Source organism: Pelmatolapia mariae, linkage group LG3_W (assembly GCF_036321145.2).
Source record: "Pelmatolapia mariae isolate MD_Pm_ZW linkage group LG3_W, Pm_UMD_F_2, whole genome shotgun sequence".
In the NCBI taxonomy this organism is placed as follows: domain Eukaryota; kingdom Metazoa; phylum Chordata; class Actinopteri; order Cichliformes; family Cichlidae; genus Pelmatolapia; species Pelmatolapia mariae.
In genome coordinates, this window is record NC_086229.1 from 26,427,819 (window position 1) to 26,445,065 (window position 17,247).

Genomic DNA, 17,247 nt, shown 5'->3' on the forward strand with positions numbered 1-17,247 from the left:
TCTCTCATCTTGATTACACGAAGTAATTTACTATTACTACTCTAAAATATGAATTACATCTGAAATAATCAAATACATGTAATAGAATGATTACTAGTACATTTCCCTTTTTTAGGAAATGACCTGTATGTATCTGTATGCAATCAATAAAAGAATCAACTACTGCATTATCTTTAGTTACATTGATAATATTTATTTATGGGGAAACAGTGGTGAAATATCGCTGTTGCTTTCGTGTACATGCAGCGGACATACCTGAGTGGCCGCGATCTAATCCTGTTTACATAAAGTAAACCTGCTCCCGAGCAGGTTTACGCTTACGGATCTGTTGCTATGACAGCAAGTCCCAGATGAGCTTCGGAGAACCGAACGATCCAAGATCACGCAAAATCGTCAACATTCAAATCCGGCTAACTTACTTAGCGAGGTACGAAGAACAGGCCCCATGGCACAGAGCAAACATCTACAACTAACCACGACATGGCAGGCCATTGCGACCACAGAAGCACTCCCAGGTGCACAGTCTTGTATCCATGCCTTTCAAGGATAACCTCAGACATCCGAAAACCAAACAAAGTAATAACATAATAATAATAATGATAATAATAATAATAATAATAATAATATAATAATAACAACAACAACAACATAATGACATTGGTAATTACAGAAAGAATTTGGACAAGGAAAAAAACCCCAAAAACAACAACAAACAAACCAAGAACTCAAAAAAGTGAGCAAAACAAAAAACACAGAACATGTCATACGAACCTTTCCCACCATCCCTTTACCGCTGTATGGCTCTGAATGTCTTTAATATTTGATACACTGGGTGCTATTGGATGTCCACTTATTCAGCCATGATGGAAACATCCCATTAAGAAAGAGAAATCAACCATTTGGATTCATTTTAATGAGCTCAGACTTGTTGAAAATGCAGAGGAGCTGGTTGTGAACTGATCTTCAGAGAAACACAACATACTGATATTCACTGTGAAGCTTTGAGTGGAAAAAAGACAGAAAAGAAACATGTGGATCCTGGAATAATGGGAGCTTCCATCTTTAAAGGACTGAAGAGGCAGAAGTTTACAAGGAATCATTAAGAACAGTTTAAAACATCAACTGATTGAATCCATGAATCTGAAAACATGTTTCTGAGTGAAAGAGACAAACATGTACAGACTGAACTATCTGTTCAACAGTCAGAGTGTTTCTCAAACAGGAGGACGCTCTTTACAATCAACTCAGCACAGAGTCACTGAGGATCCAGGAGGATCAGACCATATTGAAAACCCAGGATAAAGAGTTTCAGTGAATGTGGTGTTGAAGGTGTGGAGGTGGATCAGAGTGTCAGAGGAGACTCTGTAGAAGGACAGAGTGCCAGCAGGAGGATCCACATACACTGCTATTCTGTTAGAGACAGAGGAAGAGGAGGAGGAGGAGATGGATTCTTTTTTACTATTGTGCCAGACAGAATGAGCACCACCATTGCAGCACCTCACACTCCAGGACTGATCATTCCATCCAAACATACAGTCATCACTGTCTCCTTTCCTTCTGATTTTTCTGTAGCTCACTGATATATAAACCTTTCCTCTCCACTCGACCTCCCAGTAACAGCGACCAGTCAGACCATTTCTACACAGCAGCTGAGGATGAACATCAAATCTGTCTGGATGATCAGGATATGACTGAACCTCCGCACGTGTCACCTTCCTGTTGTTGTCAGACAGTTGGAGGTTTGTGTGTACTGTGTTTGTGTCGATTGTGAGTTGACAGGAATCTGATGGAGAGAACAAACACAATCCAGCTGCAGTTATTGATCCATCATCTGTTCATTGATTGACACTTTGATGATGACTCCTGACATCAGAGATATGAATGAGTGATGTGACAGTTTTAAGATGGTTGAATGTGTGCTGCTTTGTTTTCATGAATCACATTAAAAACACACTTACACTTCCTCAGACCTGGTGTCAGCCATTGGCCCCCAGCAGGCTCCACCCTGAAAGGAGGAGGGGGGTCAGACCAGCACAGTCTCTTTCAGCATGCACACATGGACATTACATGGCTCTCATACACAGACTGTTAGACACCGATAAAGGAACAGTCCAATATTTTCACAAATACACTTCAATCCCTACGTGGATCAAACTGCTGATGATTTGCACTGATCCTGGATCTGTCAGTACACCACTGTGATGAATGAAATGTGACTGATTCAAACTGTCACCTTCATTATCTATATATTCCTCTTCTGTTTAGCTGGAAAGGACACCTCCCTGCCTTTGCTGCCAGATATGATTCTCCTATTGGTGTCAGTGTGGTTACTGTACATGACCTCTGACCTCTGAGTGAGTGGAGCCTTGTTTTCATGTGCTTTAATGCCACCTGAAACCTGTTTATGTTCTGATTTAACAGCAGATTTCTTCACATGCACACAGAGAAATTTCTGCCTCTGTCACACAAAAAGTGGACAATATATTTGTTTTTGAATATTTCATGTTGAAACTATTAAGCGACCAGTGTATTTCCTCAGCAAAGACTCTGATCCTCATGTTAGTGCACTGAATCATTCTGCTGTCAGCTGACATCACTGAGAGTCACCTGTCAGTCTCCTTCTGTCCTCTGAAAATCTGAAAGTTCATTTGTCAGAATCAGAAGATTACTTCCAGTCTGACAACTCAATGAAGACAAACTGGGAAATAGAAAATCATTCATGTTATAATATTTAATCTATTCCATCACAACAAAACAATAAATATTAAGCGGTGACTTCTGTTTGTTAGCATACAATGTTGCATATAATCAAATGAACAACAGCAGCATCTCTGACTTTGGTAATACAAACTTAAATATGTGAACAAGGCAGGTAACACTGATCCTTGAATATTTGATTTATATTTACAGACTTAACTACATAAACTTCACTGTGGTATAAAACTATTGTAGATTTATTGACTAACGGTGCGTTCACACCGAACGCGATAGAGGCGGCCAGAGCGTCAGGTTTACATGTAAAGTCAATGGAAAGAGCGCGATGACACGCAATTGCGCGTCCGGCGAAAATTCGGAAGCAGATTTGCGTCGCGAAAACGCGAAAACGCCTGAAACGCGCGTCAGTGTAGCGCGTGGGGCGCGTTTGACTCGCGAAGAAAACCACGCGTGTCAGATTGTGTGTTGCATTTTGTGCACACGCGCGTATCGCGCCAACCGCTCGAGTTGGAAAATCTGAACTCCGGCGTCAATTCGCACCGCGACAACCAATCAGGAGGTTGGTGATGTGGCTCTGACCTAGGTACTGACGCGTACTGTCCCGCTATTTTCCCACTGATGTACAAATACCTTTCCGCTAACAAGATAATGTGTTTATTCAGAGGACATCTGCAGGAGAAAGTGGAAGAGCCTCAGGGACACATATAATAAGGAGAAGAGGACAGAGAAGGAGAAGAGGAGTGGGTCTGCAGCAGGATCGGGGAAGAGATGGAAGTTCTTCGCGGTCATGGGGTTTCTGGACCCCTTCCTCACCTCGCGGGAGACTAGCGGCAATATGGTGCGGACCGTGGAGAACTTCTCCCCCCCCCCCCCCGAGGACCAGGGACAGCCCGGAGAGGCAGCAGGGGAGTGTCAGTCAGAAGGACAAGGTTTACAGTGAATTAATGTAGGCAGTTAATTTATGCGTGTTGTCATATAGGAATATATTTTGTTTATTAATAAAACAGTATACAGTGGTCCCGCTGTTCACCCGTCACATTTCGCTGATTTTTGTTATTGCACCGTACAGCTTTCAACAATGCGCATTGCATTCTGCAGCCTGATTGACAAATCTCCTCCGTGTCGTGTCTCCTGCGCTTGCCAAACTTATCATGTTTGGTTTTGATAACCATCACGTCCAATAGAAAAAACACTCATAACTATGACCCTCATTCGGAGATACACACCTGCACCGCGAGGGGAAAAGGCGCACGAAAGTGGCGCGCAGACGGAGAAAAAGCACGGCATAATAAAACTTCCTCCCACATTTCCGGTTCACGCGCGTCAAAATATGCAATTTTGACGCTTGATGGATTTTGAGGTGCGAATGTGCACGCGTCAAATTAGGGGCGTTTGGGGCGTTTTCGCTCGCACCTATCGCGTTCGGTGTGAACATACCGGTGTTCACACCGAACGCGATAGAGGCGGCCAGAGCGTCAGGTTTACATGTAAAGTCAATGGAAAGAGCGCGATGACACGCGATTGCGCGTCCGGCGAAAATTCGGAAGCAGATTTGCGTCGCGAAAACGCCAAAACTCGTGAAACGCGCGTCAGTGTCCCGCGTCTGGCGCGTTTGACTCGCGAAAAAAAAATATTGCATTCTGCAGCCTGTTTGACAAATCTCCTCCGTGCTGTGTCTCCTGTGCTTGCCAAATTTATCATGTTTTGTTTTTATAACCATCACGTCCAATAGATAAAACGGCACAAAAACACCCATAACTATGAGCCTCATTCGGAAATAGACACCTGCACCGCGAGGGAAAAAGGCGCACGAAAGTGGCAGGCAGATGAAGACAAAACACGGCATAATAATACTTTTACGTTTTGCAATCTACAAAAGTTTGCACTTTGAGAAACAACTTGTGAGAACTGTGACTAATGTTCATGTGTGTGGGGAAAAAAGTGTATAGAGTGCATGGCGGGGCTAGTTATTCTGACAACCCCTGCTGCAATAAATGAGGGACCACTGTAAATACTTTCTCTATTGTATTCAACCTGTTAACATTTAATATTGTCTTGATAGAACCAGCTGATTCTGCAGCAGAGCATCCCCTGTTGCTTCTCTTTGCTCCCCAGTCCCTGAGCTCCTGCTGCTGCACCCACAGGTATGTACAGCAAGCACTGATAGCTTTTTACTCGGTGGGATTCCCTTGTGATCACCTTTACTAAATATCTACAACTACTCTGATTATATCCTGTTGTTTTTTTTTCCAATGTTGAAATTAAAATCTAGTAGCAGCCTTCTTTCTTTGTGTTTTGTGCTGTTTTACAGGCCCAGAGAGGAGGACAGCCCCGAGGCAGATGAGGGACTGGTCCCAGGACGGTCCATCGGTGGTGGAGCTGGCCATCCTGGTGTCCCTGAAGAGGCCACGCCAGTCTCTAATGGAGCATTTCCTCCTCAGCCTTGTTCCTGCTCTGGAGAGCAGCTGGGTCCTTTTTATTCCTGTCTCTCTGTAAATACTTATATTTTATATATTTATGTTTAATGTTTTTCTCTGTGAGAATTTTAATATTATTTCAAATAAATTTTTATAATGACTAATGTCTCAGTTCTACTACACAGCAAATGTTGGCACACGACTTGACACATGTAGAATTTATTTCATATTATACTAATGACAAAATATACTAATACAGTGGGATGCAAAAGTTTGGGCAACCTTGTTAATAGCCATTATTTTCCTGTTACAAAAAAAATGTCAGTTAAATATATCATACAGCAGACACACACAGTGATATTTGAGAAGTGAAAAGAAGTTTACTGGATTTACAAAAAGTGTGCAATAATTGTTTAAACAAAATCAAGCTGGTGCATAAATTTGGGCACCACAAAAAAAAGAAATGGAATAAATATTTAGTGCATGTCAATGTGTGTGTCTCCTATGTGATATATGGGGTTCCTTTGTCTGGACGTGCTTCCCATCCAGAGCTCCACAGCAGAGAGGGAAGTTCCAGCGCTCCTGGAATCCCTCTGTGATGGACCGCCAGTCTCCAGGTGAAGGCACAGCCATGAAGTCATCCACTAGACAGTCCCAGATGGCCGTCGCTACCTGGGGGGTGATCTGGCACACCGTGGACCCACCGACTCTGAAACTGAACGATGGTCCTGAAGGAGTCCCCGGTGGCAAGGAACCTGGACAAAATTGTTCAAAATTAGTATTTATGTGTACTGCAGTTACAAAATACATTATTCAAATTCCAAAATACTTTTGTGATGTCAGATTTAAATTACAAAACGTAAATCTTACATAAAACATTTTGTAATTATAAGGATAATTACATAACATGTATTAGATATAATACAAAACAGTCAGTTGTGTTTTGTTTTAACTTTACCATATCATAATTTGATTGGTAGCAACTTTTACCACTACAGTGTGTCAATCACTCATAATTCCTAGACATGTCAATCAGGTAGGAATGAAGTAAGACATTGATAGAAATAAAGAGTTGTATGTTGACATGTAGCCCTTTCCTTGCTTAAATCATTGTTAATATTTCTGAAAAATTAACCTGTGATAAGACAGCTTATCAAGATAGAATATACTAGATAGAACCATATAACTAAAGATGAACCAAACTGTTCACAATTTTATCTAACTATCAGTTTAAAGAAAGGCTGGTGACCCCTGTTATAGAGTCTGACAGCTGCGGGGATTATATACAAATATTCAACTATACCAGAATTAAACCAGGTGTAAATAAAAAAAAAGGAGTGAGTATCACTACAAAGATTACCAACAGTGGTTTGATATCAGCAAACACTGAGAGCATACATTGATAGACACCACAGCCATGCTATCAATGCTAACACTGATAACATAGCATAAATTGAATTAAATCGGGACTTGATGAGAACTGTCGAGTATCACTAGAAATATTATAAACATTCGTCTCCGTACCACAGTTTGCTATCAGTAAACACCGACGGCATTCACTGTTAGCATACCACATCCATGTTAGCAGTGTATAAACGATAGTTTAGCATATATTAGCACAGGTATCAATAAAGGACTACCGTATTAAACACTTTTACTAACCTCAGGCAGATGGACAGGCGCTCTGCAGGTGGGATCGAGCGCCTTTAGTTAGTGTCTAGGCGGTCCTCAAACTGGGCAAGTGAAAGACGGTGATATCGCTGAAATCGGCCGTCATCCAGGCGCAGCTCCTCGAGCAAGTGGTGAAACTCACCAAACTGCTCACGCCTCTGGAGGACCTGATGGACCCAGATACGGCGAGGACGTCCTTAACGCCGCTGCTCTGCTCTCCACAGTAAATAGAGGAGGGAGACTCTCTCTTCACGCTCTAGCTCGACAGCTGCCATCTAGCAAAGATACTGTCTGGCACAACTTCCTCCCACATCCCTCCCACATTTCCGGTTCACGCGCGTCAAAATATGCAATTTTGACGCGCGATGGATTTTTCTTGGACACGCGTTGAGGTGCGAATGTGCACGCGTCAAATTAGGGGCGTTTGGGGCGTTTTCGCTCGCGCCTATCGCGTTCGGTGTGAACACACCGTAACAATGACCTGAAAACACAGCTCTCTCTCTCTATGTTCACATATTCCAATCAGCACTTCAGGAACTATCTGGAGTCTGCATGAACCACGTGACCTTCCCGCATTCTGAAACTCCACTGACACAACTTTCCATTCAATGGCTGTGCTTTCTGAGCTCAGGTAACCATGGTAACACAGCCAATGATAGTTGTGAACTGATTCATTTGGACATTATCTTCTGACTGATTTGAATCTCTTCTCTCTCTCTCTCTCTCCCTCCCTCTGTGACAGACCACAGTCATGCTCGCTCATTTTTAGCTAACAGCAGGCTAACAACAGGTTAATTGTAGTGCTGTGGATGATTAGCAGCAAAGCATATGTTGCCCCCCGCCCCCCAAAAAAAAATCACTCTCAGTTTAACTGTAGGGTTTATTTACGGGGCCATGCAAGGGACATGGGAGAAAAAAAACATTAAGATTAACCTTTGCGAGATCTCGCAAAAGTTGAATTCCAACAATGGCGGCAGCTACTTAGTTGTAATATTACTCTTTCTGGGTCACAAAATAAACTTTTAAGATATTTTGAGGCGTGAATGTAGCTGTGTAAACGTCAAATATCTGCTCGGTTTACAAGACATCACATATTTCCAAAAGTGCTCCGACGTTTTTGGAAACACCCACCACCTCTAAGCTAACGGGAGGTCGAAACCTACTACAGCTGGGGGGAATACCGCCATGCCTCGACCTCTCGGTCGGCTTCGAGCTGGCGGCCTCCGAAGAATGCAGCTAAAACTTTTGCGAGATCTTGAGTTACCTTTGCGAGATCTCGCAAAAGTTTTGCGAGATCCCGAGTTTGTTTTGCGAGATCTCGCAAAAGTTCATCTTAATTTTTTTTCTCCCATGTAGGGGCTCCGTATTTATTTGATGTGTTCTCAGGGCTAAAGTTACTGTGGGACATCTCTTTGTGGCCATTAGCAGGGTTAACTGCTGGTAAGTGCCGTTAGTGGCTAATGCTAATTTGAGATGAATTAGCATTTACACTAATGCTAATGCCATTTACTCTTGCTTTTGAGCTGAGTTAGGAGCTAATGTTCAGTATTCCAGTATTCTTTCATAATATGAAAGAATACTGGATAATATGAATAATATGGATTTTGTGGTGGATTCTGTGGTGGGGGTCTAGTAAGGAAGTTTTGGGAAGCAGACAACTCCACAGGAAGAATCTTTTGTCTCTTCTCTGACTCTGGGAGGTAGCAAGGGAGTGTGAACCTTAACCCTTTAAAACCGGTCAGAGTGGGCACGCTCCGTTTTGTGCAACTACATTTAAATCCCTGTACAACTGCAACCACGTAAGCTAGCAATATTTTTTTTTGCATATGAAACCGGAGGAGTTGTACTTACATCTTATGCCATCAGCTTGTCCTCGGTCACGGTTTCCTTCCACATATAGCCTTGCAAACACTGCATAAAAAGCGCTTGCAGCAACAAAAACATAATATTCCAGAAACACGCTTTGCCGATCCGATCAGCTGTTCATAACACTTCCTACGTTGGAATAGACGTCAGCGCGAACTATTGCATGTCCGCCATTACCTGTCCGAAACCGGAAGTGACATCATTTTTGTGGAAATTTAGTTTTTTTTTTAAATCAGGGCCTTATGAGCCTATACTGGTGGGTTTTTTTTAAGTTAAGTTTGACTTTATGACTCTCTGTGTCGTTTCTGAGATCCTTAGAACTCATATTGCACTGCTGGAAATAGTTTATTTTGATGCATATGCTGCTTTTTTGCAAATTTGCACTATAATGTTTATTTTCCTTTTTCCTGCAGTATATAAAAATTGGTGCATTTCAAAAATAAAATTACGAAGACACTCAAAATAAATTTCCTGTGGTGGGAAACTATTTTGTGCAACTTTTTTGTATTTACAGTTTTGAGGGATAAGCCTCTTTAATTTCTCTAACTAGAAATATATGTTAAAAAAAACAAAAACAATTTTAAATTTTTTGTAGTTTATTGCACTTTTTTGCAATTTATGTAATCACTATGCACTTAATGCATACATATTAGTAAAATTTGGGCTATAATGGTTGTATTGATGTATAGCAACTTGAAATGCTCCCAAAAATGGCACTACAGCATGTAAAAATATAATATAAGCTCTGGCGGACTTGGTTCTATGGTAGGTCTTAAAGGGTTAAGGTGTGAAACAGCTGTGTACTGCCTTTTGTTCCTGAAGAAGGTATTTATCTGAGAGCCATGTTAGGCTCAGTGAGACTCTGCTGACCGTCTGCCCCGCGGTCATGCAGACTCTCCACCAACTTGGTTGTCTTTTCTTTGTGTTTTGATTAAAAAATGCTATCTACCACTCACTGCTCGTCTGCAGGCTTTATTTAATGGGAAACTTCCACAACACATCTTAAATTGGTCATGAAATTGGTTTACTTTATTCTTCCTCAGCCAATCAAGAACACTTGTGTGATTGCCCCCCCCATTAAGCTGAAGGCAGCTTCAACCATCTGTGTGTTGAAAAACAGCAAGGATTTTCTTGTTAGTAACGGTGATGTAACTACAGAAGTCACTAGTTACTGAAAAAAGTAACGGCCGTTATTCCCATCACTCATAATGACACTACTCATAAACCAGTGACAGTATTTAATGATCAATATCCACAAATGAAAATTGTAAATAAATGACACTAGATGAGCACAAATCTGTGTTTAAGTAAAGTATGATAGAGGAACCCAGAGGAGAATACATCAGCCACACCGCTTTGCTAGCTAAAACACTGGTGTCGGCACATAAGGACGCTGTCATAGCCTGTCAACAACATTGATCAGCTGCATAAATAGGAATGTGAATCGGATCATTGGCTGGAGCAGCCAGTCACTAGTCACTCTCTGACTCACACTGCAAAATAACACCGAATGAATCCTTATGTATATATTTAATTTCAGCAGCTTTTCTGTGCCAGCAGTGCGTAATTGCGCAGGCTCGCAGCGTAGCAGGAACCTAAGATAACTAAATTTTTCCTGGAGATGTTCTCCCTAGAGACCTTAAACATGAATCATGTCACATAAATCAACAGATAGTGAGTGAAGGACACAGGAAATGTTTCCAGCTCTTCTTCCTCTATCAGACATTCTCTCCATACCTGAGAATGTCGAGTCCCCAGCCTGGATCCTTCAGTGCATCCGACAGCAGCTTAATTCCTGAGTCCCCTGGATGATTGTAGCTCAGGTCCAGCTCTCTCAGATGGGAGGGGTTGGAGCTCAGAGCTGAGGCCAGAGAAATACAGCCTTCCTCTGTGATCAGACAGCCTGATAGACTGCAGACACACAAAACAACAATCCATCTGTCAACAATCATCTTCCATTTGTCACTTATAATAACATCTATCCATTTACATCCATTCAATTTAACGTTATTTATAAAGGACAATTCCCAACAGACAACAACAGTCATCTGAAGCTGTTTAACAGTGTAAGGTAACAGCCGACAATATTAGAGAGAGAGCATGGCACATAAACGCATCAGGAGTGAAAAGAGGGGAGCATAACAAAGGGATGGTCTAGGGTCACCTGATCCAGCTCTAACTATAAGCTTTATCAAAAAGGAAAGATCCCACAAAAAGATGTAAACACAAAGCAATGATCTCCCCTGTTCACCTAACGGGACATAGACCTACATGCTTTTGGGTGCTGAAAGTCGACATCTCACAGATTCTGAAGCTGCAGGTTTTGTCACTCTCCTATGGGCTCAAATTCACTGAACCAGTTAAATGAAGTCAAAATGGTTATTTCATATTTTCAGCTAGAGACAGTGCATTTGTACATATTAAGTTCGTAAAATGATTTATAAATCAAACAAACAGCTCTGTAAAACCCTTAAGAATATTTCAGGTGGAAAAGCTGCTAAAATAAAGATTTTTCATCAGAGTATCAGAGGGTAAACAGCTTTAAAATACTTAAATTACAGACTTTTAACTGTAAAGGAATGAATGGCTGTGTGTTTTTGTTTTATGTGCTGAAAAGCTAGAGAATATGGTCAGCATTAGTCCACAACCTCCATCACACTGCTCTCCAGATAGCCTGAAACATCTGTGTATCAGTGCCCCAGGGCGAGTGAGTAATGAGCTGCGATGCAGCACTCCTGTTTCAAAAGACCTGCTTATCATTAGTCTTACTACCTTAATTGGTCTTTTTATTTTTTACATTCTGTGAATTAGATGAACTTTACAGTTTGAACAAACCTTTCAGGATGAAAGCCACGACTCTGAGGCCAAAGAAAGCAGGAATGTGTATTTTTCTTAATCTTTTCCTTAAATTAAATCACAAGTTTTAAATCACAGAGGGCATGGTCTTTTACTACAAGTCAAACATGTTAATTATATATAAGACAAGGCAATAAAACACAGATCCAGCTAAACTGTCAACTGTAAACTTTTCAATATTTATAAAACAAACTATAACTTCACAGCACACACAGCACTAAATTTATTATTCTTTTTTTCTTTTTCCACTTTAAGCATTGAGGCAGGGTTAACTAACAATGTGAAGCATTTTATGCTTTTATGTGATGCACTGGAGCAGCTACAAACCTATCTATAAATTACCGTTAATTGCTAAGCTTCTAGAAAAGGTTGTGGCTAAGCAACTTATAGCGGCTCTAGACAAACATAGAATTTGCAATAACTCCACAAAAACAGCCCTTCTTAGGGTCTCAAGTGACATTTTGATGAATAATGATGCAGGAAAATGCTCGGTCCTACTTATGTTGGACCTAACATCGGCTTTTGACACTGTTGATCACCACATCCTCCTTTAAAGTCTTAAACATTGGGTTGGTGTATCGGGTACTGCCTTGGAGTGGTTCTCCTCTTCTCTACATAACCGATCTTTTTCTGTGGTGGTCTCTGATTTTAGGTCATCCTCTACCTCCCTTACTTGTGGTGTCCCTCAGGGTTTGGTTTTAAAGGCCTTTATTGTTCTTAATATATCTTCTCCCCCTCCAGCATATAATGGGCTCTTTTGAGGACATTAATTATCACTGTTATGCTGATGATATTCAGTTGTACATCTCTTTTAAGCCCCAGGATTCATCTAAGCTTCAGCTTTTAAATGACTGCTTGGATTCCATCAAACGTTGGATGGCTGTAAATTTCCTCCAACTCAACAAGGGGAAAACTGAAGTCCTTGTATGTGCTCCGGACAGATTTGTATCCCAGATAGTGAAAGCCCTTAGTCCTCTTTCTGTGCATGTTAAATCCTCTATCAGGAATCTAGGTGTCACTTTTGACTCGACTTTCACATTGGATGGGCATGAGAAATCTCTGGTCCGGTGTTGTTTTTATCATTTAAGAAATGTGGCTAAGTTAAGCCCTATTTTATCTCGCCCTGAACTGGAGATTGCTATACATGCATTTATTTCCTCACACTTGGAATATTGTAACTCGCTGTTTATGTGTCGAAGCAAAGGTTCTCTGGATCGTCTGCAGGTTGTGCAAAACGGTGCAGCTAGGATGCTGACCAAATCCTGAGTGGAGAGTGCTTTGGAGCGCTTTCCTTATAAAACGCCACATTTACCATCTCTGCCCATGGTAAACATAAAAATGTCTCCGAAAAAACATCACATATATATTTTTTTAATCATAAGTCTGGGTTTACGTAGCCTATCAACACAATTTAAAAACTGCTATATAGTTTGAAGTCCACACTTTTAACATAAAAAGGGAGACTCAGGTTGTCTTGGGTTGACATAACATCTTGTTTTTATGTCATCTTAAATTGGTCATGAAATCGGTTTACTTTATTCTTCCTCAGCCAATCAGGAACACTTGTGTGAGAACTTAACTCAAAAACTCAGCTTTCTTGCCAAACTCCAAAAGAAGACAACAAACTTGGATACACATTAACTAAATAGGCTGGAAGAACACACAGCAGGGAATGAGGGAGATCATGATGCAGGACATGGAACATGCAGACATGAAACACATGACAGACTGGGGAGAAAGGATGAAACACAAGGAGAGGAACATGGCAACAGGCAAGGGGGGAAAGCACAGACACTACTAAGAGGGCAAGGGAGAGTGAGAGGGAAAGACAAGGGCAAAGGACAGAGAGAGAGGAGAGGAAGTGTCAATAGAAAATTGTATTTTTTAGTCAGTATAAGCTTTTAATGATATAAGTTTGCTTGTGATAGAATGCTGCATGATGATCATTTCCTTGCTTAGGACTGATTGTTCTTTTCATTGTTCAGGACTGATTGTTCTTCACAAAACGTGTTCTGATTATTTGTATCTGAGTCTTCTCACAGCGATAGTAAGAAGTCAAACAAGCAGTTCTGACCTCACTAACACACACACACACACACACACACACACACGCACGCACACACACTCACACATACGCACATGCCCACGTCAAATGTATTCATTTTTCTTGTGTATAAATAAAGACAAGTGCAAGAACAGAGCGCGCATCACAGGGCCCCCACTCTGGTGTGAGCGTTCTGTGATCGCCCTTGTATACAAGTAAATGCTGCAGCGTCTGTGTGTGTTTCTCCTCTTAGACTCTTAGCTGAAGAAGTGTCATTTAGAATAAATCTCTTGACAGGAAGGAACCTAGAGGTTGAGACAGCACAAGATAGAGACAATGCAGACAGGGAAAACATGGAATGAAACACAAGGAGATGAACATGGGAACAGATAGGGCTGGGCGATATGACCCAAAATTCATATCTCGATATGGCGATATACAATATATCTCTCGATATTTTTTTTAAAGCCATAAAGTAAGAACAAATAGAGAGTTCTTAGTCAAAGCTGTGTCCCAGATGTCACACAGGCACTTTTATTAACATACAGCATAGATGTACATGAAGAAATTACTCAAAAATAAATTATCAGCATTTATTAAATAATGATGCTCTATAAATAAAAGAAAACAATGTTGTTTTTGTGCATAACAAAAAGCTCACAATTGTGCAGTCAAAATGTAAACTAAAAGACACTGAGCATAATAACATAGACAGACAGATTTCACAGCTGCTCTGTTCCCAACTTCTACTGCGTGACTGACAGCCTGGAGTTTGAAATCCGCTTCGTAACCATGTCTTTGAACAGGTGCCATTTATGGTCCTTATACACACACAATACGGTAATATTATGTTGAAGCACAGTACATACTACTCCGCCAGGCTCTTGACTACGGTAGCCGTAGTGCTCCAACAATCCATCAAGCGGTGCAGCTCCGTAGCTTACCAAAGTCGAACTAAAACATTTTTTGACAGATTGCTGTGCGCTGCGTACCACATAAAATCGGTTCTCGGTCAGTAAGCACAACCAGAATTCATACCTAAGGCGCGCTGTCGATTTTTGAGAAAATGAAAGGATTTTAGGCCATGCAGCCGTTAGCGCGGTTAGCTTACTAACACGTTGACGCCATTCAGTCCCACGCACGGGGTGATCCGCGGTAACTCGTTAACAGAGATTTGCCGTGTCCATCTTGTCGCTGCCTGCAGGTGAAGCTATGGGGGAGGGGAAGTTGTGTTCAGTGAAGGAGAGGCGAGGCAGAGTAACCTTGCATAGAGACAAAAGTGGACGAAAGAGAGGCAAACTTGCGGCTCCATAAGTAGAATTATAACGTAACATAAACTATATCGATATAAACAATATTGTCACATCTTATATCTCTTATGAAAATATATTGATATTTTTTTTAAAAACTCAATATATCGCCCAGCCCTAGTAATAGAAAAGGAAAACAAGGCACAAGGACACACTAACGTACACCAAACACACAGAGAGGGAGACAGAGGACAAAGACATAGGGGGACCTAAATGTACAAGAAACTAACATGGAATAAACTCAGGACTAATTAAATGAACCTTAAAAAAATAAACCATAATACAAAATGTCACCAAAACACAAGAAACTCAAAAAGCTGGCTAAAAATGACCCAAAACAATGACACCAGCCAACCGAGCCAACCGAGCCTGACTGGGTCGACAAAGCTCTGGACTGAAATCCCACGGTCCCATAAAACTCCATCTGGTGACAAGCAGCCCCAGGAACCAACTTTTGAGCACCACGACAAGACAGATATCATTTTTGCAAACAGCAGTTTTGGAGCTGACCAAACACACCCTAAGCTCAGTTGTAAATGCAATTATCGAGCAGCACCACCAAGATATCTGTGTGAAGTCCCAGATAAATAAAATTCCAGCCCCTACTGAAAGGAAACAGTCACATTTTTCTCCGCTTGAAAGATATTACTGTGGAATGGGCATTTTATACCTACACTACAGAATATTTTGAATTTGGAGGGCTTCACTCCAAATGTGGGACGTGTTAGAGGAGCGCCAGAAGCCTACTTGTTTTTGTTAAACGAAAACTGTGGATTTTAAACCAAACAAATCCACACATTCAAATCTTACACGCTGGTGTGCAGACTTGGTGCTTTTTTGTCCTCTTGGTTAGCTGACAGAACGTATTCATGAACAAATATCTTACTAAAATGTTGCTAATGTGTAAATAGGGCATAACTTCTCTCATAAATGTCAGATGAAGTTTCTACCAAATTTCAGTAAAATGTGTCTAGCCGATGACTTTAAAAACGAAAGAAGAAAGGTTAGCACATTCAAAGTTATTACCATGCAATTAACAAAGTAATAACAGCTTCATGTCCAAGAAATATATCATTGTAGCAACAGTGGTTACAGCTGATTATTATTACTCTGAAATTTATGTAATAAGATAATAAAAGCCCCAACACTGGGGAGTAATAATATGGAAATACAGCTTGGTAATGAAGTGGTAATAGTAGGGTAACAAGGAAGAAACAAGAATGTAATAATGTGGTAATTTTTAAGTTATTACCACTCAATTACCACTATAATTAGTAGTTTCTGTGTAATAAGCAGGAAACAGAACTGCAAAATGCAGTTTAATAGCATATTAATAACGTATTTTAGTAAACTTAAAAAGTGTGTGATTATTACCCGGAAACACCTGTGGTAAGTTCTGTGTAATAAGCATAAATAGAAACAGCCTGCAAAGAGCTGGCTGCCAGTAGATGGCAGACTGCTACTTACTGCACTTTCACCTTTTTCCCTGGATAAATACAAAAAAGAAATTGGGCACCAACTGCTAACTTTAGCCGCCATTTGCCTCTTTTTTGGCTTGTCTCGTAGATAAATGTTTGCATAAACCAATAGATTATAACAATATATTTGGAATCAAACCCCCATTCTAGCTACTGCTGTAGGACTGTAAAGTAAGTAAAATCTTTTTTTATTATTCCTAAAGTTATATTTAGGATCATGTCTCTTGTAGTTATTAACTTATGCCACATACTATCAAGTTACACCACTAACACAGTAACCACAATGTTATAGTTTTTTCATGGATATGAGAGGTTTACAGGTTTACCGTCTACAGTTCAGCATGCTGCGTGTTTTATTGCCTCAGCTTACATAATATTAACATGTTTGTGAAAGATCATTCTTAGTGTCCTGCGTTATTTAAAAATTAAGAAAAAAAATAACAAAATACATGAAAAATAAATTCTACTTCATAGAATGGGGATGAAGAAATTCTTTGTCTTACTGATGTAAAAATGATGGGTATCAAAATCCTTTGATGAGCAGGTCTTTTGAAGCAGGAGTGCTTCAACGCAATTCAATAAACCTCGCCCTGGGGCACTGATACTCAGATACGACAGAAAAGCATATAACATCTACTACTACTGTATTCTTATTATGCGTTTTATACTGTGTTAGAGTGGATTGTTAAATGTTTGTCATTTTTATGCTTGCCAACTCTGATGAAAGGGATTCAACTGTCCTTCCCCCCCAGATTCTCGGGGTTCTGGGTAGGGGGCTGTAATGTTATTTGTAGATACATCCTATCTGAAAGATGTAAGCTTCCTGCCCAGCAGGAGGTCTCTCTTACACACACACACACACACACACACACACACACACACACATACAT

The 17,247-nt window shown here is 40.7% G+C and overlaps 1 protein-coding gene across 2 annotated transcripts in view; it reads right to left on the reverse strand.

The window, feature by feature from the left end:
- Nucleotides 1-708: 708 nt before the first annotated feature.
- LOC134624314 (protein NLRC3-like) overlaps nt 709-17,247 on the reverse strand; it is a 55,911-nt gene continuing 39,372 nt past the window's right edge. For both annotated transcript variants that reach the window (XM_063469290.1, XM_063469289.1), the window contains 3 exons: nt 10,407-10,580; nt 1,959-2,005; nt 709-1,783 (listed from right to left, as the gene is read on the reverse strand). In XM_063469290.1, the coding sequence (XP_063325360.1) occupies nt 1,245-1,783; nt 1,959-2,005; nt 10,407-10,580 (760 nt within the window). In that variant the 3' untranslated portion in view covers nt 709-1,244. The remainder of the gene's footprint in view (nt 1,784-1,958; nt 2,006-10,406; nt 10,581-17,247) is intronic.